Source organism: Puntigrus tetrazona, chromosome 17 (genome assembly GCF_018831695.1).
Source record: "Puntigrus tetrazona isolate hp1 chromosome 17, ASM1883169v1, whole genome shotgun sequence".
Classification (NCBI taxonomy): Eukaryota; Metazoa; Chordata; class Actinopteri; order Cypriniformes; family Cyprinidae; genus Puntigrus; species Puntigrus tetrazona.
This window is the reverse complement of record NC_056715.1, coordinates 18058715-18076697: the sequence shown is the minus strand read 5'-3', so window position 1 is coordinate 18076697 and position 17983 is coordinate 18058715. Positions and strand designations below refer to the sequence as shown.

The 17983-nt window shown below is 38.4% G+C and overlaps 1 protein-coding gene across 1 annotated transcript; it reads right to left on the bottom strand.

Annotated features, from left to right (window-relative positions):
* Nucleotides 1–1460: 1460 nt before the first annotated feature.
* bmp4 (bone morphogenetic protein 4) lies at nucleotides 1461–9324 on the bottom strand. The gene is made up of 4 exons (XM_043262337.1): nucleotides 9024–9324; nucleotides 6159–6281; nucleotides 4556–4914; nucleotides 1461–2784 (listed from the first exon to the last, which is right to left on the bottom strand). The coding sequence occupies exons 3-4, from the start codon at nucleotides 4905–4907 to the stop codon at nucleotides 1931–1933; spliced, it is 1206 nt and encodes a 401-aa protein (XP_043118272.1). The 5' UTR covers nucleotides 4908–4914; nucleotides 6159–6281; nucleotides 9024–9324; the 3' UTR covers nucleotides 1461–1930.
* Between the last annotated feature and the right edge of the window lie 8659 nt (nucleotides 9325–17983).

The window sequence follows — 17983 nt, the reverse complement described above, 5'->3', positions numbered from 1 at the left end:
AAAGTCACGACGCAAATCCTTCACAGTATTTGTGAGAAGTGTCAGCTGTAGGTAGCACCAGAGGATTCGATCGATTTAAGCCTCAAACCCGAAAAGCGTTTAACAAAAGATGCTGGCAAACGACGCTTATTGGCAGTTCAAAGGGCTTCCGCTGTTGTTATCGGCAGTAAATGAGTGATTTAGAGCCTGACGGGCGTCTGCATTCAGTCTGCTGATGGAGACACATCGTCTCACCTTTGATTTGTTGTCGCGTCGCGTCGCGCGCAGCGCCGCGTCTCCAGACCCACACAAGCGTCTGTCCCATTCAGAGCCACGCAGTCTAGCCGCTATTGTGAGGATCACAGACGCACCTGGACGGGGAGGACTGCTGGGACTAGACGCCTAACGCCTTATAAAACCAGTTTCTTTTGGTCATGCGTTCACCCTCCGGCCTGCGTGTCTAAAAAACGTTTGCGGTGCGGATCTCTGCTGTGCAATCACATAAAGACATTATATGCATTTATAATGATGATAGCAATACTCATCATTGTTGTTTCTCTGGTATGCATACTTCATGCTCACTTAATCTAGTCTTAATGCTATTCTTCAGCTATTATCAGCAGGCATTTGGTGTCAGCCAGGTGAACAGAGGTGTGTTAATTCACAGCAGACTTTCAGAGTCACACAGCTAGTTTTTTTTTATTTACTTATTTTTCTGTTGGTTGTGCGATCTTCACCCCAAAATGAAATGTGCAGGCACTAAATATTTTTTAAGCACATTTCTCCACCACATGTGTAGCCCTGCTGCTGTTTTGTATTTAGTTAAATTCAGTAATGTAAAATTACATTTTATACTTTTGCATCATAATAATGAGCCGTGGGATATAAATTGTGCTTAGTTTTAACAAGGGACATTTTTAGCCTACTGTATAGCACCAAAACATTTTCTTAAGAATTCAAAAATTGTATTGTTACTTGCTTCTAAGTGTTTAATTGCAGTATTAATTACCAAAATATATGATAAAATAGGTATTTGTTTACATATTTGTACATGTGTATGTTTTTCTTTTTTTATCAGGTTATTGATACCAAATGGCATATATAACATGCCATAGATAGGCGTGTAATAAACACGTCGCCTTCGCTGCAATACTATATAAAACGTTTGTGATTATCGATTTAATTATACCATGCAAAATAATATTACTTTAAAAGCATGCTATTTAAAGACAAACATACAGTAGAGGCTTGAAAACGGCTGCGATTAGGTTGAAAAGTAGCTTGAATCTAATATGCAAAAATAGTATTAGGCAGGGAATGATTCACAAAACATGTTTGAAAACGAGCAAAATGAAATGAATACATGAGGCTTTAGAACTGTACACACACACACACACACACACACCTCCACTATAGTAGCGTATATCATGATTTAGTTCTTTAAACAGAGCGTCACACTGCCTTTTATTAATCTCACGTTGTTGTTGGAATGTTTCACAATTTATTTAACAACAAAGTTATTTGGGGAACATGTGAATCACATGCCTATGCACATCAATACACATCTGATCTCTTCATCCGATATAGCAAGAAAATCATTTCACACAGTGCTCTATTTCTTTTAAGTACACAAACGATGCTTTCTGAGAGGGGTCGCCGGGGCTACGCATTTGGTGAATGGATATTGCATTAAAGAAATAAATACTACCAGTAAATAAACTTTTTAGTGGCTAATTCTTCTAACTCATAGAAAAAACCCTTATACAGTCTGATATACATTATGAAAAGCTGTACAGCTGAATTATAATTAAAATAAGGACGCTTTTATTTTCTTTTTTTGTTTTAATTATGTCGATATAAATATATATATTTATATATATACTTTTTTGTCAAAATATACGATCGAGGAGACACGAAACACACATCTCAACACGGACGTTATAAATAAGTGTCAGCGGCAGCCGCATCCCTCCACCACCATCTCCTGATAGTTCTTCAGCACCACCCGGTCCGTCTCGTCCAGGTAGAGCATGGAGATCGCACTGAGCTCGGTGGGAACGCAGCAGGCCTTGGGAATGTTGGTGTTGACCGAGTTCACCAGCGTCTGCACAATGGCGTGATTGGTGGAGTTCAGGTGATCGGCCAAAGGGAACGGACACTCCCCGTGGCAGTAGTACGCCTGATATCCGGGCGGCGCCACGATCCAGTCGTTCCAGCCCACGTCGCTGAAGTCCACGTAAAGCGCGTGCCGCCGGCAGTTGCGGTTGCGCTTGCGGCCTCTTTGCTTCGGGCTGCGCTTGGCTCGGCGGGTCAGCGGGTGGCTTTTGCCGTCGTGTCCAAACGTGACCAGCAGCGGGCGAAGCTGGCTCCAGTCTGCGTCCGGGAGCGGGCGCGCGGAGCGGCTGACGCGGACGTGGGCCCCCCGGTGACGCGAGGCTGGGTCCAGGGGCGCCACCTCCACGGCCAGGCCGTGATTGGAGCTCTTGTCTCGGGTCCAGCGCAGCACGGCCGGACTCACGTCGAAGCTCTCCCACCGGGTGGTGTTGTGGCGCACCAGTCGAGTGTCCAGCAGCTGGGTGATGAGCTGCCCGGCCCGCGGAGGCTTCAGCACCTCGTATATGTTTATCCGGTGGAGAGCGTCGTCTCCCGTGGGTCGGGGATCTGAGATTGCATCATCTATCTGTTGCCTGTAGATACGAAGCTCTGCGGTAGAAATGAGTTCTTCCTCTGGGATGCTGCTGAGATTGAAGACGAAGCGCAGAGGAGTCTCCGGTGAGCCGTCTGACTGCAGCTCTTCCATGTGCTCTGGAGGAGGACAGAAACCGGTAGAAGATGCACCATTATGACCCCGTTTTTGAAACCAATTCTTATTAGGCGTCTTGACCAAAACGGATCAGTTTGCTCAAATTCTGTTAACCTTACATTGAGCGTTGAATGTAAACGAAAACTGAATTAGCTGTAATATGCTATATCTATCATTTTCTTAGTCTATGTTTATTTTAGTGCTTACCATAGAAACGAATACCTCAAAAGGCCTTAACGTCTTTTTTAAAATATGCCCTAACACACGCAAAACACCAGAAGAAAAACCCCGCAATTTGCAGTCAGTAAATCTAGTCATTATGTGATCTGCGCATCAAGACTGAAATACTATTTAAACAAAATGGTTTCTTTTCATTTTCTGAGGAATGTAAAACTGAACTGAACCAATCGAGGGGTGAGAACCAGAAGGGCGTAAGTGAGATTTTTGGTGAAATATATATATATATATATATATATATATTTCATATATGAATCCATGACTTTCGTTTGTTCAATAAAAATTCTTTCTGAATAAATGACATGGTCATTTTAGTTTTTTAAGCCAAACCATAACCATACAGTAAGTACATGCAGTTAATTAATATTACTCAGTACTTAAATGTAGAATTACACTTTCACATCACACACATTTTCTAATTTTGACTTCAGAATTCTCCGAAAAACTCACGAGTCTCCACTGAAAACATCATTCAGAAAAATGAGAAACTGGTGGAAGACTCACAGAGTTGCATGAGAGAAGAAGCCAAGTAACTTATTAATACGGATATCAGTAATTGTAATAATGTTGCTGCCATGTTTGTCTTGTCTCGAAGTGAACTGTGGTGGATTATTTCCTCATAATAGAATCTATAAGATTGTTTTCAAATTTTTCAATAATTTACATCCATATAATAACATGGTCTCATCACCCTACTTAGATTAACTCAGAATTATGCCTTATATGCTTATTCTCATCTAGTTTAATTTATAGTATTTGTCAATAATGCATTCAATCCGATCATTTCATATACTGAATGCCAAATATACCCTTTTCTTTCAGAAGCATTCTGCATTATTTATTTATTGAGTGAGAAGTGACATCCAGACACAATGAAATAAATGAAAACAGTCATTTAAGTGCATTGGTCTAATCGAAAGTGATACTTTAAACCCGTTTAATTCACAAAATAGCATTCACACAAATAGCCCTCCTCCAAAAACGTCAATGGTGTTGAAGTAGTGTGATATTGATGTACACATACTGGATGGATCTAGTAACTGTGCAATGACTTGATTGTGACCTTTTTATTTATAACAAGTAAAATAAGCTACAAATGTATAAAAGCGAAACGTTTTTAGTTTTATCGTAAGTGAAAGTTAAACTTTCTAATTTAGTTTCTATGTACGGTTAAATTAAGTTGTAAAAAGCCCAAAAATTGGTCCTGCTGACCAATATTTTTTAATGTAGCTGAAACTCTCAACTCTGACTCATTTAAGTATGCAGGAAAAAGAAAAGCCTAAACTTTTGGATGCGAATAAACTGTTTAACTATGCTGACGGCCTCCTGTCATCTCGATACTGAACGTGTGTTTTTCTGAAGCCTTCTGGGAATTCTGTCCGCCTAAGAGACCGCATTGCTGGCAACAGGAGTTTATTTAGAAATCTGTAGAGTAGCATTAAAAATAATTGCATGTTGAGGAAAGTCCCTCGACAGGACCCACATGACAAAGTGTTTTGGTGCAGAGACTTTTTAAACGTCGAAGCGCTGTCTTACCTTCGTGATGGAATCCTCTCACAGTGTTTGCTCGACTCGTGGACCTCTCGGGATAGTCGAAGCTCACGTGGTGGGCCCCTCCGGCTTCTTCGGCCTCCCCTGACTGGAGGCGATACAGGTCCAGCAGATACTGGGGCACCACAGCCGAGTAGCTGGGTCTCGGTCGCTTCTGCAGCCCAAACATGTGCAGCAGCGTGGCTTCAAAGTCCCGCAGCAGTTCATGACTCTGACCCAGGTGCTGAGCCGACGCTTTCTTCTTCCCTTCCTCGGGTATTAGACTAGCATAGCTGCTCTCTCCCAGTAGGACTTGGCATAATAAAATGACCATCAGCATTCGATTACCAGGAATCATGATGTCTCTGGTGGGCAGGCGGGAAATTTCAGGAAGCAGAAGAGAAAAGCGAGACTTCAGTGAAAGATGTCTGACTCCCCATTGCCACCTTGCTTTCAATAATTAAACTGGATAGCGTTAAAATGTCATTGACATTTAGGTCAGAAACATACTTTACGCAAGTTGTCGAAGGCAGAATGCTTGGTCAATGATTTGCAAATACGCGGTCCTGTAACAGACCTCCGTACTCAAGGGGGCGACCAGGTTTCCTTCAAATGTCTGTGCCATTAGACTATATGCAATGTTTTTACTTCTACTATCATCAACAACATTCCCTTTAAAGCGGTGCTTCACCAAGACAGTAAACTAAAAGTACAAGACGTGCATCTGACATGTTTCAGAATGCAACAAAACTCAGCTATACTAGGGAAAAAATGGTGCAGGATTTACGTTAAAGCTATTTTCACTTTAAAACTGCGCATGGATTTCACAAATAATTACAAATTAGTGGCAAGTATCACATTAAACGTAAAGAAAAGAGTCTGAAAACGGTCATTAATTAGTTTACTTTACATAATAACAGTGTAGAAGTGTTTGGGTTTGCATAGAGTTTGTTTTGGAACTTATTTATTTCAGATAACCGCCATGTGATTAAATCGATAATGAACATTTCTTAGCCATTTTGGGGGTAAACTTATCGAACGAAGTCATCCTTTACTCACCCTCATGGTCACTTCAACCCTATATTAGGCTAATCTTAACCTCCAGTCCCCCCTTTAGACTCCGATGGTTCTACACAAACTTTCAGTGATGAGTCTTTAATAGAACATTTGTTTCTTAGTGTGAAAAACATCTTAACATTTTATTTTATTTGTCCACTAGACCTTTATGTGTAATGAAAAGCTTCCCTTTAGTGTTAAGAATGTATGGAAACACACACAAAAACACAATTTCCAAAATATCTATCCACAAAAGCCATTCTCTAATGGTTTGGAATGACATTAGGGTGAGCAAATGAAGATAGAAATTACATTTTTGGGGATAACTATCCCTTTAAGGGCCGAACCAAACTACAGTTTGCTAGTCAAAACCGAAGTCAAACAAGGACAGCAACATACAATTTTCAAGTGCTTGCACCGCAACATAAAAAAGCTTAAAGCAAAACTCCTTATTGACCACTGTTTTGTAAAGAATGACTAAGCCTTTTAATTTGCTCCAAATATGTAACAACCCCATCACACGATTAGAACTGGATAGGCGTGGTCCACTTACCGACAGAAAATAAAGCATGGGAAAACAGTCCATGTTTGTCGAGAACTGATACAGGATGAGTTCCTCGAGTGAATGTTACGTGGTCCTGGAAGGCTGTTTAAGAACTGCGGTCAGATTCCTTTCCTGAAACACAAGGGTACATTCGCCATTTAATATCTCACGTAATCCGATTACAGCGAACGTTTCAGTATAAGCATGGCATGATTTCACTAAAATGCAAGTTGGGGCCAGACAGACCCCTAAAATGCTGCTTGTAAATGAGCGTGTTGCACAAGCCAGCCAGGTGTGAACACCTGAGAAGATGGCAATTCAATTTACATACAAATAGAGGTTCGTTTGTCAGCAAAGGGATCTCAGACTGCCTCTTTTATTGATGGTCCTTTAAAAACCCTTCCTAAAGAGTCTTTAAAAATCCCCCAACCCAGACTGGCTATACAAGCGGCACCATCCTGGTGCGTAACATCCAACTGCGCTGCTATCGTATTTGCGGAATGGACTTCAGAGATATCTTCGTTGCAACCACCATGCAACTCCACAAATGAGATTTTCCACGATTCGTTTGAGTGATTGCGCTAATAACAATCACAAGTGCTTTGTGAAAGGTCTCGGAGAACAACGTCATCACTGAATCCACAGCTGAACTCAATAGTTGAGCGTAGCAACGCATGCATTTTGTCATTACTTGGACTTAGTTCCGCTGGAGCAAGTCCAACCATTACAACAGGAATGATGCATTTTAACAAGAACACCGTGTGTGTGTGGTCATGAGAGTTATTTCTCTCTCTCTCTCTCTCTCTCTCTCTCGTATCTCACTAGTTGTGATACTAGTTCTGTGATTCTTGACTGATCTACCGAAATGCAGCGTTAGATTCATAACAGGAGGCCAGTGGCTTTTAGATTCATAAAATCTGCTGTTTGAACAACAATACAGCTAGCGCAGCTATTCAAACAGTTCATTATGTCAAGAGCAAACCATAAAAATGAGCGTAACTAAAAGACTTTGATCAGCCATGCCAGAAACATGCAACAAAGCACAAACAATTGGTTTCTTCAGACCACCTACACTTGTTTAAAAGCCCACAGATACTACCCTAAATATTTACAGAATCCCTGTTTGAAGATGGAGTGCAATGCATGTGCTTTTGTGCAGAGTGGGTTTTATAGTGCAGTTTGCTTCCTTTAATTTGGCAGAGTCGTTTAAAGCTCACAGCCCTCGACTTTGCTCTACCCTAACCCTGCTTAATGAGATTAGGTTATGCACATGGTTCTTCAGATGTGTATGGGGGAGTAAGTTACCACAGTAACAGACAATACGAGCAATATAACCTCTGTCAAGGAGATCCAAGCAGCATTCTGTCCATTTGGGAAATGAGACAGCTTATATAAAGTAGCCTATAGCCTGCAGTGCGTTTGCTAAAGTTCATGGATATGCTCGGTACGGAATCTGAAACCGTCTCTAGACCACTAATTTTGCATGAAAAACAACAACAACAACAGAAATATGCATTCAAATGAATGAAAATATTAAATTAAAGATAAGAATGCAACTAAACTTTTAATCTAATTGTGTCATTGTCCCTCCCTAGCGATTCACAATGTTTATCAAAAACTATGGTTATGTAAATCATACCAAAGCATGCAAACACAGTATTATAGTATTATACAATAAGCACATTATCGCATCTACCAATAACCGTTTTCTTGGCCTGGAAAGCCTCAAGACCTCTGCTCTAGTCTAGACAACATCTGTTGATCTGTAATCATTGGTGGACTATTTGACTAAAGCTCTTGCGACAGTGTTTACTTCTTAATAAGTACGTACTATGGAAAGATATTTAGACAGTATCTTGTTTCGTTTTCTTTTTGCTTTCCACCTCCTCGAACTAAAGATAAACATCCCTGCCAAGTGACTCATGGGTTGTGTCTCTTTATGTCATAATGTACCTCATAAAACCTTTCAGACGTGTTCTTATGCCTGACTGAGTGCCATCACTCTTCACTACAACTCACTTAAGACAAGAGTAGGAGTCTTCAAAACATTGGTGGAGGTCAAATGTACTGGCTCAGTTGCACACTGGAGACCGGTTTCACTTAACTTGCTGAACCAAATGAAGGACACAGCTATTGTTTTCAACGCTGGCAACGTAAACGCTCCGTGCTTCGAACTAGAAACGCGTTAGAGTTGCATTTGAAACCGGTTGAAAGGTTTTCAGAACACGCAGAATGTAGAATTTTGCCGTAGATTCCAAAAAACTCTGAAAAGTTAATACCTACTCGATACTACCCAAACAAAACATACCACCGTCGTGATTTAGGCCACGTACAGCAAATAAAACTGTAGAAACTTGGTACTAGTCGCTACATTAAAGCGTAATTAAAACAGACGTCTATTGGGTCTGAATGAAATGCAGGTAGGTTAGGAGCAGATGTGGAAGCTCTCATCCACTCGAGTGCGCGGTCAGGTGTCTGAGCAATGCGTCGGTGGTTCAAAACTTGCAAAAAAGCAAGCACTAAAACATTTAAGCTATCCGGTAAGCACAGACTAAAATATTAAATCCGGTTTCAAAATTCCCAAAGCCCTTTCAATACAACTCGACAAAGCAGAGCTCTATTCCGTGTGCACAGCTTTGTCGATTGTAATATTTGCGCCTGGAGACGTGAAGACAGGTTTGTTGAATATAATGGAAGCGTTCTAGTCGCGTCGCCTTCAGAGAATACAGGGCGTAAAAGGCTTCCATTTACGCGCAAAATGGCCAAAACGCGCGTACTTGGGTCTAAATAGCTGCGCGTGCCTCGGATGCGGCGGTAAATCACTTTTTGTTAAGACCACATCGAAGTACCGCGTACGGTGACGCGCCAACTTACCATTGGTAGAGAAGCGCACGGTATTCCAGGACGAGAAGACGGCGAAACCGAGTTTTCTTAGGAGTTCACCTCGCGTAACAAAAGTCCAAGCCCGAAGCGAGTGTTTAGATCATTAGTTCCGCATCACGTAGGAGAAAGCAACCGAGTCCAGTGCGAACGCGGATGTCTGTAGCTCCAACCAAGTCTAGTCGAGCAAGGAGAACATCACCGACTGAGCCCGCATCCAGTTCTCCAGGCAGTTTTTATGTGACCGCCCTATGAAGTTCCTCTGCCTCCTCCCCTGCTCTCTCAACCCACCGCACTTCACCCAACACCTCAGATAAACCCCAGAGAACGCAAACACACAAGATCTGGTTCCTTCTTTAAGTTACATGCGTGCACTGCAACACCACGCTGTGGATGGAGACCGGGATATCTTCTGGAGTGGCAAGCACATGCAATCTATTAAACGTTTTCCCCCCTTCTTCCAGGGATGTCATCACATGGGTTGACCACACCAGACCAGGAAAAGATGTTTATTTGAGTCACAGAAGAATAAACTAAAAGTAATAAGGTTAAAATAAAACCTTTGAGCTGCTCTCAAAAGTCAGCATGTATCTCTGCAGAGATACAGGTTCAGAAAAGAAGATCATGTGGACTGTATAAGGAGGCAGTTTATTGGTCGGATTGTTTAAGTGTTCTTGAAATCAGTGGATCGGTTTAATAGATGTTTTTATAGAGCGCTAAACAAACAACACATGAATTGTCTTTTTGGAAACTCAGCAAACAGAGAATGCTCTCAGAACTTTGGTTAACATCTAAAGTTTTTGTTGTTTTTTTTGTTACCTTTTTTCAGAATGTCCTTAGAACATTCAAAAGTAACATTCTCATGTACATAATTTTGAAATATTAGACATTTGTAAGTGTAACATTTGTAAATAATATTTTATAATATTTTTAGAACATTATAAAATGAAAAAGTATATATATATATATATATATATATATATATATATATATATATATATATATATATATATATATATATATATATATGCATCTCACATAAGTGAATATTAAAGGGATGTTGACTGAAATAAGCCTAATAACTGGTTGAACTCGAGTATAGTGAGCATTGTCAAGTTGCGATGGAGATCAGTGAATGTTTCCTATTAATGTTTTTCACCAAGCCCGGAAGCCTTCTCCGTTTGACCTCCTGCCCCTATAATAACAATTAACCCCCAGTGTGTGAAGAAGCACTCGCAGACACCCTCATTACCATATTATTTACCTGTCTGGCTCAAGTGCTTTCAGTTACAAGGCGATAAAGTGCCACCCTCCCCCAAAAACCACCTTCTGCTCCCTTAGTAAAGGAAATGCCATCACACCTGTGGAGAGTATTCTGGATTTAAAGTTAGCATGAAATCATAATTAAAAATTGACCTGGCCGAGTTTTAAATACAAATTCCTGGACATTTCTGTGCAAGATTCATCTGTGTTTATCTTTATTAAAAATAATCTGCCCTGAAATCTCTTTCAAGCTGATGTCACTAAGCCCTTGTTCTTTATCTTTGTCCATTTTGGTATAAAAAGGCAACCAATATAAATTTCTTACAACTTTAAAGCATGTGACAATGTTGATGCAAAAAGAATTTTGAAAAAAAAAAAAATTATATATATATATATATATATATATATATATATATATATATATATATATATATATATATATATATATATATATATATATATAAAAACCAAAAAAATATATAATTATTATTATTACTGTTTCTTTTGGTTAAATAAAATATCTACTATATTTATACCAGTACTTTTCCATTTTTATCTGGATTTTTTTGTTATGAGACAATCAAAAAAGGTGCTTTCTCACAGCAATAGAAGAACACCAAACAGGAACACAATGTCATAAGACGTTGATATTTGGTTAAATTCAGTGTCTATTATTTTAATGTCCAATTCCGACTGATGTTGATATTTTTTAGGTTGTGTAACCAAAATGCAACATTAAGTCAAGGTGAAATTGACATCAAATATTGACGCCAACCTGATTTTAATTTTCAACCAAAATGCAACGTTTGTCCGACATTATGTCCAATTGATATGTAGATATTGGTTTAAAAAAAATTATTTATTACTATTTTATAACCTGAAGAAACAGCTAAAAAGAAGCTTTGAAACAGGGAGATTCTTCAGAGGTTTTTTACACAGGGTCCTTCCAAAAGGTCCTTCTATGGCATCATGAAGTGCCTTTATTTTTTAAGAGTGTACAACAGTGTCAGAAAACAGCTAGAAGAGCTAGAACAGTAGAAGAAATAGAGCAGATGCTTGTATAAAATCATGAGATCAATGTTTCTCCTTCAAATGCTCCACAAATTGGCCCCATGTCCATTGTAAGTGCATCACTTTAGCTTTGATTTTTGCTTATTTTGTTGTATTAAGTGCAAACAGAGGACTCCAAATTGTTGTTTTATGTTATTAAAGTCCACTCAAGATATTCCACTAATTATAAGTAATAACTAAATAACTACATGTGAACTAAATCTCTTCTCTCAGAGTTAGTAGAATAAGTTGACATATATTTGTCTATATATTATAGCACTTTATATAAAACAAGTGTTAGAAGACATTAATCCGACAGTCTACTAATACTCTAATGACTGCTAGTTGACTAGCCTAAAGAGATATACGGAGTCAGCACAAAGTGAAATCAGTGGGGTTTCCTCCGGTGGGAAGTGCGCGTGAAGGTGTTGTATTGTTATGGACAGGACTGGTTAATGACAGCAGCCCATAATCACAGGCTTCAAACAGAGAGCCCTGCTCAGTGTCCTAGCACACCTTCTTCACCTTCATCTTCCTGGTCAGCAGCTATAAGGCACTTGCTAGAGCAGACACGCACCCTGATGACTGATCAGATAGCACTTTCACTAGTCCAGCTTCTATTCCTGAAGATCTTCCCAGCATCTGCTGCAGTACATGCACTAATGCAGCCCACTCCTTTTAAAGTTGCATTGCATGTTCAAGAGGGTCTAGACAAACTAGTTTTATGTTCCATTTTGGCAAGGCAATGAAAAGAGGTAGAAACAAAGGACTTAAGAAGATATATTCTATGCCTGTATTGTGAGACGTGATGCACTACATGCAGCAGAGCAAACATGTTGAATGCTTTCGACTACAAGAAAAAAAGAGTAATTTACTCTGAAAATAGTCAAAACAAATCCACAATCCTGTAATTCAGGGTGTGCATTTTTATTAATTCCTATGACTGTAAAGCTGTATTTTCAGCATCATTTCTCCAGTCTTCAGTGTCACACGATCCTTCAGAAATCATACTAACATGCTGCTGCTCTAGAAACATTTCTGATTATTATCAATGTAGAAAACAGCTTTGCTGAATTTTTGTAACAGCATTAAAAAATTAAATAAATTAATAAAGTATTTATATAATTTCTTTCTTTCTGTCCCCAGCTCAGGAGCCTTTTTGTCCCTCATTAATCTTTTATTTCTTCCCGAGCAAATAGTTTATTTTAAGGGCAAAGTTTTAAACTTTATATTAGTATATAACTTTAATGGTATATCAGAGTGCTGCCTTTGTACTTTTGACTGACTTTGTCAGCGACTTTTAATGGCTATTGTAGTTTATTAAATATTACTGTTTAATAAATACTATTTCATGAAACAGTAGTACTGTTAATCATACTTGGTATTTAGAAATGGTTTGTATTTTTACTACATTGTTCCCCCATTAGATGGCACCAAGAGACTACTGTCTTTAAGAGTCAGTAGCAAATCTTTTTATATTAAAATAGACTTAAGCAAGGTTGTAAACAAGGACATGATTATTTATGTATTTTATGTATTTTGTAGTATTGTCATTGGAAATCATCCTTAACAGAATAAAGGACAGTATGACAAAAATATTGCTTTCCTTAGCAAACATACAAACTAGTGTTTGATTCGGAATATGACATTAGGAATGAATGTTGTGTATCAGATGCACAACCGTCTCATAATACTCTACATTATCCAGCTTTTAAGCTTTTAACTTAATTAAAAGGTCATATGATGCGATTTCAAATTTTCCTTTTTGTTTGGAGTTGTTAGCGTGTAGATAAGATCTCTAAAGTTGCAAAAATTAAGGTTTTAAAACCAAAGATATTCTTTGTAAAAGTTATGACCTGTCGGCTCGTTTAAACACTTCTCTACGTCACAGAGTGGGTTTATTTTCATAACTCCGCCCAAATGTTTATCCAGAGAAAGAAGGCGGAGCTATTCTTCTGTCTGTAGTGTCGCTGAGGGCGCCATGTTCTGGAGACGCTGTGTTTCGTTGTGAAAGTGAAACGACTTTCTTTGTGCTTCTAAAAGAGGACACGACTAGAAATCAGTGTTAAGTTATATTCACAACACAGTTCCAGAAGAGCTGAACACAAATATTAGAGACTGTTCAGCACATTAACAGGGAACTGATTCCTGAATCTATGCTGACTCTGAACCCTTTGTTACTAGTTGTAATTATTTTAAGCAGGAATCTAACCATGTCTGAATTATGTCTTCACCTAATGCCTTGCATCTTTTGCGACAGCCATAAAACCAGATGTGCGTCTCTCTCAAAAACAAACACGGCTATCTCTCTTCCTCCGTGACAGCTGGGCAGAAGATGTGTGGATGGACTTATCAGAGTTGCTTGCTGAAGTGTGTTGTACCCCAGACCTTTTTTTAGTTTGCTTTGTAAGTGTTGGAAGACACTCTTGCCGCAACATTGTCCAGACCTTCTCCTGAGTGCTGCGGTACCTGCTGGACCACCGGAGGTCACAAAGGGGAAATTTCCTGAAAGATTTAAAAGCTTTTTTTATCAGAAGATGGGCCAGCACTTGAGAGTACTCCTTTAATCTAAGAGGACGCATTGACACTTGCAAGCACTCATCACTGCCGACGCTGTAATTCAGAGTTATGTCAATATTTTTATTTCACATATTGTCTGAAAATGTTTTTACATTGAAAGTGCCCTGCGGGTAATGAAGGCTCATGTTTTGATTTTAGGATCTAGTCCCCAAAAAACACTTTCATTGCATTACTATGCATTCATTTTTTTTACATTATATACTCGATGATTCTAAAATGGTTTGTTTAGCTATTAATTTTCAACTTATTATGCTTGTAATGCCTGATAAAGCTCAGTGCTGCTTTGTATACGGCAATACCGGGAAAACAGATATTTTCAGCTCTACAAAAATGGCACCTTGTCGTTCAGACCAACGTGAAAAGGCCAACAAGTGGCAGCAGTGTGGCAATGATTCTCGTCAACTCTTTCGTTTGAGAGACAGTAACTTTACACACAGCTAACTTTTAGATTTAAAACATTTCCTTCACTTAGAGCTGTTTACACACTGTAGTAAAAGTCATTTTCAAAAATACATACTAGAGGCACTTTACTACATTTTCAGGTCAAAAGTTATGCTTGTATACATCCAAACCAAAGAGTTACTCATTGTAGTGGACTAACAAAGCATTAACAGAGGTTATTTACAGCAATTGTAAGTTTAATAAAACCTCTCCAGAGAACAGGGATGTTTCCTAGACCTTTTGACTAACATTATGGCAAGGTTTTCTCAAAATAATGAATTTTCTACCAGTAGCCTAATATAAATAAAAAGGCCACCTAATATAGGCTTAAAGTGGATCCTCTCAAATGTGACTTACTTTCTTCAGAGAACATGAGTAACATTCCCATAACTTTGCAAAATAATGAAATAAAAAATCTTTTCATGTTTATAAATAAGCACCAAAAAATTGAATATTTATACGTAAATTTTAGCAAAGGATTCTCAAAACATACTTCTCATTTCAGAACATTTAGAGAACATTCAAAAGTGACATTCAAATTTGTTAAAATAATTATGGAGGTTTTAGACATTCGGAGAACATTAGGAAATTACATTAGCAAAACATTCTTAGAACATATTTGTTAGCTGGGTCCTAAACTATGGAAAATGGTGAAAACGACAAACTATAAAAGAAACAATAAGTTACCTTTATTAAACTCAATAATCAGAATGAGCGGTCTGCCACATTAGCATAAACCATGCCTTCACAGGTGTGTGTTTACAACGACGTCAAGCGCAGCTCGTCCAATCAGTATTCAGAGTTTGTTTTGTAATAAAAGATGATCAGACATACACTTTACGCGTGATTTCCGACAGACCTTCTAAGACCAAGCTCCAGACCAACAAGCGTTACAAGTCAAGGGAAAAAAACAACTCACCAAACCTTTTAAGGAAGGCCAGGCACTTCCTTGCCCTCATGTTTGTCTGCTCGAGCTCCTTCACCTTTCTTTCTTTTCCTCAGCGTATTTATTTTTACTGCACATCCATATCCTTAAGCCCTCTTAACATTTCAGGCCATCAAGCAGCTCTTAAGTGGATGAGCGAGTGTTAACTGTGTCTTTTCAAACCTTGACATTTAATACTCAATATAAATCTCTCCAGAGACCTGTTATTTTTTCAAGAATGTAATTACATACTTTCAAATAAAACTTGAAAGGGCCAACAAGTTTTAAAACACAGTGTGTGCTCTCTGGACGGCGGGATGGAATTCCAAGCAGTTGGAATATGCTAACATCTCAGTGTGTGTGAACCACGGGCCCTTGGCAGGACAACATAGTATTCGTTGCCTTAGACCTCGCTAGATATACAAAATACAGAGACAATTAATCCACGTATGATTCAAGTAGCCAGACTAACAAGAATATATTGCTGCTTGAATGTTTACGGCTGAAGTGACCTCAGCTTGTCCTCATTTAACAGTCGCTTGTTGTACGCTGACATGATTATTGACAGACAGCGCATAAAATAAACGATAACGGTGTTAAAATTACTATTTGCTTTTTCAATAAGGCCACCTACGTCATATAGTGCATACAGTGCTTTTAATTTCATCCAAAACAAGTTTTTGTTTACATAATGTATGTGTGTGTACTTTGTATATTTATTATGTACATAAATAAACACAACTGAACGTATATATATATATTTCACATTATGTTTATACATTAAATATATTTATTCATAATATACATTTTTCAAAATACACTTAATATACGGAGCAAAAACACACATTGTGCTAACAAAAACTTTTATTTTGTATGCAATTGTATGCAAACTTCATAGCACTATATATATATATATATATATATATATATATATATATGCACACACATATACTGTATAATGTTTATATTTACTTTTTAGTTAAATTTTATTTCTTATTTAGTAAATCATTTATCATTTTAAACTAATTCAGAGTGAGAAAGACTGCCTTGTCAACTAGCTGAACACATTTTTAAACAAATATAAGCATAAGAATAAAGCTTAATCTATCTTTTATTACCACTTTTTCCAAAGAAGAAGAAAAAAACGCACAATTTTAAAACTATATTCGCGAGACGTGCATGTTTCTTTTCTGTGTGTGTGCGATCAGGCAGTTAGATCATACTCCAGCTGTCAGATTAAAAACAGCAGTTTAAGGCTCTCAGCATTGCCATGCTTATAATTTCTCAGTGGGACACAATGAGTTTAATGTGAAGCACTATGGGAAAAAAACAAACCAGCAAGACCTGAAGCCTTTAGGTCAAACACCAGAAACATAATTAAACAAGGAGGACAGCTCCTTAAAGCAAGTCCCTCCCAGGTTTTTTCCAGCTAGCATGTTATTACCAGAGTGAGTGCTGCTTAAACTCTGGGAGTGGTCAGAAACTTGGCAGGGCTTGAGGCAACATAGTTCTCTGAGCGTGCTTTTGGCCTTGTTGTAGTTCAGTAATAGAAAAATACAGTTTTATCAAAATTAGCCCGTACGGCGAACAAAATGCAAAGTCAAAGGACACACTTACAATCGAAAGTCACATTGCTGCACAGTTGTTGCATGTGTAGAATAATGGTGTTTATTTATTCATTATGAATTGCCCATAAATATACCATAGACACAATGAGTAGCATGTTTCCAGATGCTATTTCCAGAAGCATTACATTTCCCAGAATGCTATAATTTGTGTGAAAGCTTGTTTCCGCCACAGGAGAAAGTCAAATTGGTAATTGTGGTGAGAGAGAGAGAGAGAGAGAGAGAGAGAATGGTAGGGTGTCTGAATTTTGAATATAATTTTTATACAAATTAGATAACGTTAGTTGTTATAATACGTAAAAGGGATTTTTAAAGAAAGCATCATTACTAACAAATCTGCATCCCACAACACTCTCCCGCACGACCAGCTGAAGACTTTGTAATATGCTTTATAATTGTGGTGGTGAGGGCATTTTCTGATTGAATATTTTGAGGTTTGTGCCTGGCTGAGCCTTGCTGACTTTCTGTACAGATGATGCTGAAAGTCCTCCATATCAGGAGGTAAGGCAGTGTTGAAGTGTTGGCCCTTGACTGTTGCCCTGCAGCAGCTTTAGCACGGCCTGCCACCACCTCCTTCTCCTTACGTGAGTTACTGCGCTGGTAATGAGCTGTAGAAACATACAAAATGAGAAACTGACCTGCAGTTCATTCTTAAACACACCTTAACTGAAGATGAAAGTGGAGGCATGAATCAAGGGCACTGCGATCTTTCACCTTTAATGTGTGTAAGTACTATCATTAGAGGCTTTTGCAGAACATCACAGCAAACCAAGGCACCTATGTTGAATTACGAGATGATGGAATACATCTGTGGTATTTTCATTCTGAATACGAAAAATAATAGCAATAAGCAAGAACTGCGGTTCTATTATTTAAAATAACATTTACAGAATTAATCTTGCATACATTTGCACTTTAAAGATTAAAATTTGTCACTTAACCCTCAGGCAATTGAAAATGTTTTTTATGAAGATTTGGAGAAATGCCTCATCTTATCACTTGCTTATCAACGGATGCTCTGCAGTGAATGGGTGCCGTCAAGATGAGAGTCCAAAGGGCTGATAATAACA